Genomic DNA, 6,755 nt, shown 5'->3' on the forward strand with positions numbered 1-6,755 from the left:
AATCCGGGCGAAGGACCGACCCAGTAAAACATTGGCTTGTGTTCACCTGTGGTTACAGAATGAATAATAATAATACATTTAATTTCTAAGCGCCTTTCAAAACTCTCAAGGATACTTTACAGTCATTTTTTGTGCAGGTGAGTAGCGGCAGAAGCATATGTGTAAAATATTACACGCTGCATACAAAGCTGACATGGTGGCTTCATGTTGACAATCCAAGATTCTGCAACAATTGGCATAAAACGTGTATTTATATTTACATGGTGTTTTTCAGACGGACATCCCATTTAAATTTGAGTCGTGCCATTACATCAAAATGTTTCCAATACGACAAACTATTTCAGATTAAAGGTGCGGCTAGCAAAAAGGCTATTACAAGAAGGTGGTTAAAACCTGAAACACCTACCATCGAAGAAGGGTTCAATATAATCTATGAGATGTATAAAATGGAGAGGAATACATTTGCTTTGTGATGACAAGAAACATTTTTGAAAAGATGGATGAAATATATCACACCGATCTAAACACCATTGGTTTAAAGCCAGGCACAGTGCCATGCAGTCCGCAGTTAAACCCCGTAACAGAAAGTGTTATGAGTCAAAGAAATTTAACGCCTGTTTTTCCCTTACTTTCTTTGTTTTCATTATTATATGATAAAAAAAATGTTTCACAGTTGTATAATCAAATGCATTACTAGTCCGTACATGTTTTGTATTACCTAGCTTTGGTTATTTTAAAATGGAACTATTCCAGCATAATAATAGATGTAGAAATGAGCTGTATGCCTTTTTCTTTTCATTGACCGTATGGACCTGTGAAACCATAATAACTGTAAATTGCAAAATAAAATGTGTATTTATAGTCATCAAGAGTCGCATAACACATTTAAAATATGTATTTTTTATTGTGAAGTGAATGTCAAGTTAATTAATTAATCACAGTTCAGAAATGGGCTTGTGGGGCCAATATGGATATTTGACCGTGTCCAACTTGGTCTCGGGAAAGGTTTCGTTGAGGTCTTCGATGGTCATCTGATCGAAGGGGATCATATTTTTGAACTTCTCCAACTGTGAGCAAACAAGAAAAAAATAGAGAGAATAAAATTAAAGTAGTTTTTTTTCAGGATATTCATTAGGTATTTTTGCTCACCTCTTTCTCAAACTGAGCAATTCGAGCTTTTGACGCCTCGATGTAAGCTTGGGCATCTTTTTCCTGGAAAAAAAAATATATAATAAAAGTTGACTCAATCCCATTAAATTATCTTTTGAACAATGTTTTGGTAAAGACGTTGGTTATTTGATTTTAACACTAACAGCCTCTGCCTCCTGCGCGTTGATGGCACTTGTCTGCGTATCAGCCGGCTCAGGGATCTTCAGCGCTTTGAACTGTAAACATGACAAAATGTTGACATAAGCAGGAACGCAAACAACTAGCAGATTGAAAGGACAACCGACATCACGTTTTTGTTTTTTAACTGACACCAGAAAAACGTTTTACAGCATCTAAAATACCCAAAACACGCAGTATGATATTTTTAGTCAAATGCAAAACACCAATAAAAATGACTTAAAGTGTCCAAAATCTGCAAAAAATTGAGCTGCGAATTGGGCATTTTCAGAAAGTCCCGTCCCCAGTTTGTGACGTCACGCCAAGACGTCTTGCATTGCTTGTGAATCAAAACAATGGCTTCAGATTCAGAGAATATGCTTTCTTGTTACACATCCAGTTACGAATGATTTAAATAGTTCTGAAGAGGAAAGCATACATGTTTGCAATCAATTAAAGAATTTATTCCATGCCGTTTTGAGGCAACATTGGGGGAAAATCTCTCACCCAAAAAGAAGAGGCACAAAATGGCAACCTCCAGTGGCCACCTCCGTTTACACAGGCTGATAAATTCCTTATATGGCGCTTGGACACCCTCTTCTGGTGGCTTTTGGGTGCAACACAGCAAAATACATTGACGTGATGGAAGGACTGCTACAATGCGTCTTTTTTACGGTAAAGGGCGGTCCTTTAGTGACGTCACGTACAGACTCGTCACCAACTCAAAAACAAGACTTCCTGAATACTCAGCGCGAGTCTTAAAACGTAAAATATAGCTATACGCGGTGGAATCTTTGTAAAATACGCTCAGTAGAAGTCATTTGAAGCCATTTTACAAATTATGGACACAACTTCTCCGGAGACGTCGGTTGTCCTTTAAATGATTGAGAAAATCTCAAAGTTGTTTCCTGAATGTTGACTTGCAGTTCCATTTACCTTTTTCTCAAAATCATCAACCATCCCAGCTTTGGCCACAGCGGTCTTGTAATAGCTCCAGTCGATGGCAACTGGAGCCTCGGGCAGAGAAGCAAGTCTTGTCAGAGAAAAGAAGGAATGGGAATGTGTTGTTGACACACGTGTATTAAAAAAAGTGGAACCTTTACAATATGTCATGCATATTAGCATATTTGACAATAAAGCTGACTTGGACATGCTACAAATGAACTTAAACAGGTTGAATATCAAAGCTGCTTACTGAATTGACAAACATATTGCTATGATGTCGACCAGATATATATTTTATATACTTTTTTACAATGGACCTCAATATACTTAAGAATCAGCTATTGCAGAATCATCTGTTCACACATGTTTTCAACTGTTCAAAAAAAACATGATATATGTAAATACATGAATCGTGATAAAGTGGTGGGATGCAAGGCTTTGAAAATATTTTGCAACGAACCTTAGTTCCATTCTTGATACATTTATTTAATTTAGTTCTTATATTATTATGTAATTTATTTATTTAAATAGTTTTGTCATGAGATAGCAAAAAAATATAGCGGAGCAAACCACACTTGGCAATAAAGAGCAATGATGATGACATTTAACTGACTTTGCAGAAATTCCATCACTGCGGGTCTTCAGGGCATTGAACATGCCCTTCTGGTTGGGTGGAACACGTTCAGCAAATGCCACCCAGTCAATGGCCTTCAGGGCTAAACGGCGGCCTGCCATCTTGACAATCTGAAAGGACCAGGAAAGGGCGTCAATTAAAAAGTGTCATGATACACATGTGTTGCAAGATAAAATAATTAAGTAACCACTTCATAAGTGGTTAACCCTAAATATTCAAGAAGTCCTTGAGTACAACTTGAGCTAATAGAGTACAACATACAAACGTATGCATTAATTTTTTTTCCGTAATCATGACTAGCAGATCAGATTTAAAATGACTAGCATTCATTTGAATGTGACAATAAATCACGCGAACACTGAGAATCGTATGTCCTCTATTGAATGAACATTAAGCCGTCACTATTCACACATATACACATTGCCCACGCATGATATTTAACACGTGAAATGGGAGTTTCGAGCGGCAGAGTTAATAACCTCTCACAGTACACTTTGGAAATAATCGAATGGTCAACTCTTTAATGGATGGGCGAAAGATAAAGTCATGTATATCGGCCTACAAACTCATGTCAGTTTATCAGTCATTTATATGGAAGATAGCGAAATATTAACATGAACAATGGCGAGAGAACTAACTGTATTTGTGCCACATTTCTTCCCTTGCTCTTGGCATGAAACTGGCTGCAAAACGTCACTAGCATTGTTAGCTAGCTAGCCAAGGTCAGAGATGAGCTTTTTGCGACTAAGGTTTTGGCGAAACATTGATTAGCAGGTAGTTCACGTTTGCTTAAATCGGAGGTGCAACGGAGACACTTCTACAAAGGGTTGTTACTTGAAAAGAAATTTAGCTCTGCTACTGCACGGAAACACACAACGCGATGTACTCACCTCAGAGCACCGAAGGATTCCCGAACAGGAGGCGTCGGGAGCGGAAGCGATTCTTCTTTGAATAAAACAGGTCTACGGTAAGTCGGTTATTGCCCCCTGTTGGCCAAACGTAATAACTACAGCGTTGTTCGCTCGCCTGTGCTCAATGAGGGCCTCATTTGATTTTACAAACGGATTAGGACAGGTAGTTAGTGGATTCGGTTCAAAAAAGGAGGTAAATTTACTCATTTTGAACATAAAATTAAAATTCATTCGTGTTTTTAATATAATAGTTATAACTAATTGTAAATATAAATTACATTAAAAATTCAAATTCAAATATTCATGTTGATTTTAAATGTTATTTATAATTGATTCTAATAACTAATCAACCAACCATTTTGTAAAAGGAAAAATATTCAGTATACATAAAACCTTTCTGTTTTAATTATATTTAAATTTGGTTTCCCATATAAGAAATCAACTAAACAATTATTTATTCAGATATTTTATGAATAAATATAATTATGATTCGATATAAATAACCAGTTTTAGGGTAAATGGTGTTGAAAAACTATTGGATGGAACTTTGTTACAAATATAAAATAAACGTTTCGTGTGTTGAATTGGAAAATAATGTTAGATCTGGGGTCCATGGACACTTGTCTCATTCTGTAAATTTAACCTGAGTTCGCAACAGCACTTTATAATGCCACTGATGTAAACGGGACATTTAAAATGCGTTATTTACTCTATTACAGCAACTTTATCAGGGCAAGAATGAAATACTAGCCATTAATATTTAAATTTTTTTGTATTATTTCAAACATCAATTTAGCTCCTAAGATAATACTGCGGTGTGGTAACATTTTAATTAAAAATTAACAAAATATGTGTAATTTACGCCATATGGCTGGAATGACATACAGTATTACAACCTGCTATATAAATACAAACTGTTTTCTTTGTTTATGGTTTTATGATAATGTAGCAATCCTCTAATTGGCCCTAATTTCTAACTTTCAAAAATTTGACTCAAAAGAAATGTACGTTATTTTGCGTCAACGAAAGACAAAAACAAATACTAAATTTCCTTTCGTTTGCATACAATAAATGAAAATGAATTTAATATCGAGTATTTATATCTCGTATTTTGTGGCAAGGCGAAGTTCAGTCATGTTACACATTAGAATACAAAACATAGTGTAGTAAGATATTTTGTAAGTTTATTTCCATGTCACTGTAGATTTTCCATTGACAAATGTACACAGTACAGATAGAAAAGATTAATAAATACAAATGTCCTGCTGTTCCCAGAAAAAAACTGCAGGACTTTCTATTTACATATGCAGCAAAATCCTCCCAAAAACTCTATTGCAACCCTCACAAAGGAAACGATGTGAGAAGCACTGTATACACTATCTACTAAACACGATGATATATATATATATATATATATATATATATATATATATATATATATATATATATATATATATATATATATATATATATATATATATATATAGTATCTCTGCTGACAACTTTGTGGTAAGTAAAACAAACAGCTGAACACGATCACGAAAGTTGATGGTGGCTCATAAGGCACTTCAGTTAAGTACTTTTAACTACTCTCTTAAAAAACCTGCGCAAACAAAAGCACATTTTTTTCTTCACAAATATGTACAACGTGTCTAACAATACAGTTTTCATATGTGGAGGTAAGAAGAACAGTTGTCTAAACGTCAAGTTTATTTAAAAAAAATCCAGTTGGAAAAAATACTTTGTTGTGCCTTGAAGTGTTGTTGCATCATGTCCTGTTTCACACGAAAGCAGAATACGGCAATACTATGACAAATAGTACATCCCGTATGTGACAGGTGCACCAAAGAGTCCCGGCACCGGTAGATTTGGCCTGGGGAAGGGGTTCGAGGTTCCCCAAGCAGCCGAGCCCTGCACGTGCGCGTTGAGGGGGAAAGGCAGCGCGAAGGCGGACAGGACGGGCTTGGAGGCCAGCTTAAATTTCTCCAATTCGGCTTCCTGCAACCTCTTGGCTTTGGCCCTGCGGTTCTGGAACCAAATCTTGACCTGGGTCTCGGTCAGGTTGAGCGAACTGGAGAATTCGGCTCTTTCGGCTATGGAGAGATACTGCTTCTGGCGAAACTTGCGTTCCAGGGCCAGCAGCTGCGAGGTAGTGAAGGGAGTGCGAGGCTTACGGTTGTTTTTGTGCTTTCGTAATGTACATTGGGATGGACTGGAGCTCCCTGGTACAGAGACAGAGATAGTAGTCACCACGGGCCCCCCCAAAAAAACTAACAAAAAAAAACACACAAACAAAACCTAAATCAAATCAAGATGTATGTGTCTCATTGCAAAGGCACGCTAAAAGAAGCCGATTTCACAATGTTAATTATTTTACGCGTGTTACATAACTTTCGAAAAAAGTAAACCACTGCCAAAGACAACAAATTAAGCAAAAGTAGTAAGGCTTTAAAATCAGTAATGGGTTATCGTCTGAATCAAGCAAGACATTTACAGAAAGAAACACCTCTTCTTTACATCTCGTTTTTTTATGAACTGACAATGTTCCTTTTTTCTTAAGTTATGAATTTGTTTATTCATAAATACGAATCCGTCTGTTTTCTTTACGCGCTTTATTAAAGTGAAATAGTCCGGAATGTATTAAAAGTAGCTAGCAAGAATCTTTTCAGTATGCGATAAAGTTGTTCCGCAATATACAAGCGGAAAACAACACGTGTTTCTTTTAGTCTCAACATATGTGCATATATGATCATTCGCTGGGGGTATCGTTTACTTACGAGAGTTCGAAGAGAAGGTGCTCGCCTGGAACCAAGTGCTCTGATCGGTGTCAGCCGAGTGTGGCGTGTCTTCCGAGGAGCCGCTGCAAACAGCCGACGAGCCTTCCGCGTAAAAAGTCCTCGGAGCGAAATGCGCCGCAGGCTTCGGAGCAAACACGGCCG

The 6,755-nt window shown here is 37.0% G+C and overlaps 2 protein-coding genes across 2 annotated transcripts in view; both read right to left on the bottom strand.

Moving 5' to 3' along the window:
* Window positions 1–884: 884 nt before the first annotated feature.
* On the bottom strand, window positions 885–3,866 carry atp5pd (ATP synthase peripheral stalk subunit d). Its single transcript, XM_089005963.1, has 6 exons — window positions 3,796–3,866; window positions 2,885–3,015; window positions 2,263–2,359; window positions 1,314–1,385; window positions 1,150–1,212; window positions 885–1,067 (listed from the first exon to the last, which is right to left on the bottom strand). Exons 2-6 carry the CDS (start codon window positions 3,004–3,006, stop codon window positions 936–938), a joined length of 486 nt encoding a protein of 161 aa, XP_088862089.1. The 5' UTR covers window positions 3,007–3,015; window positions 3,796–3,866; the 3' UTR covers window positions 885–935.
* A 1,430-nt stretch (window positions 3,867–5,296) lies between these two features.
* LOC148892872 (homeobox protein MSX-2-like) overlaps window positions 5,297–6,755 on the bottom strand; it is a 2,276-nt gene continuing 817 nt past the window's right edge. Inside the window, exons 1-2 of the mRNA XM_089006077.1 lie at window positions 6,594–6,755; window positions 5,297–6,038 (exon numbers count right to left, since the gene is read on the bottom strand). The exon at window positions 6,594–6,755 is cut by the window's right edge and continues 817 nt beyond it. Of these exons, the coding sequence (XP_088862203.1) occupies window positions 5,623–6,038; window positions 6,594–6,755 (578 nt within the window). The 3' untranslated portion in view covers window positions 5,297–5,622. The remainder of the gene's footprint in view (window positions 6,039–6,593) is intronic.

The sequence above is a fragment of the Hippocampus bargibanti genome, linkage group LG10, assembly GCF_051943395.1.
Source record: "Hippocampus bargibanti isolate YZ-2025 linkage group LG10, ASM5194339v1, whole genome shotgun sequence".
In the NCBI taxonomy this organism is placed as follows: domain Eukaryota; kingdom Metazoa; phylum Chordata; class Actinopteri; order Syngnathiformes; family Syngnathidae; genus Hippocampus; species Hippocampus bargibanti.

Excerpts from the sequence above, each read along its gene's own strand:
- atp5pd (XM_089005963.1), bottom strand. The coding sequence starts at position 3,006 with ATGGCAGGCCGCCGTTTAGCCCTGAAGGCCATTGACTGGGTGGCATTT. Across the intron at positions 2,360-2,884 it reads AGTGATGGAATTTCTGCAAA|ACTTGCTTCTCTGCCCGAGG; the intron begins GTCAGTTAAATG and ends TTCTCTGACAAG. Across the intron at positions 1,068-1,149 it reads TTGCTCAGTTTGAGAAAGAG|TTGGAGAAGTTCAAAAATAT; the intron begins GTGAGCAAAAAT and ends GTTTGCTCACAG.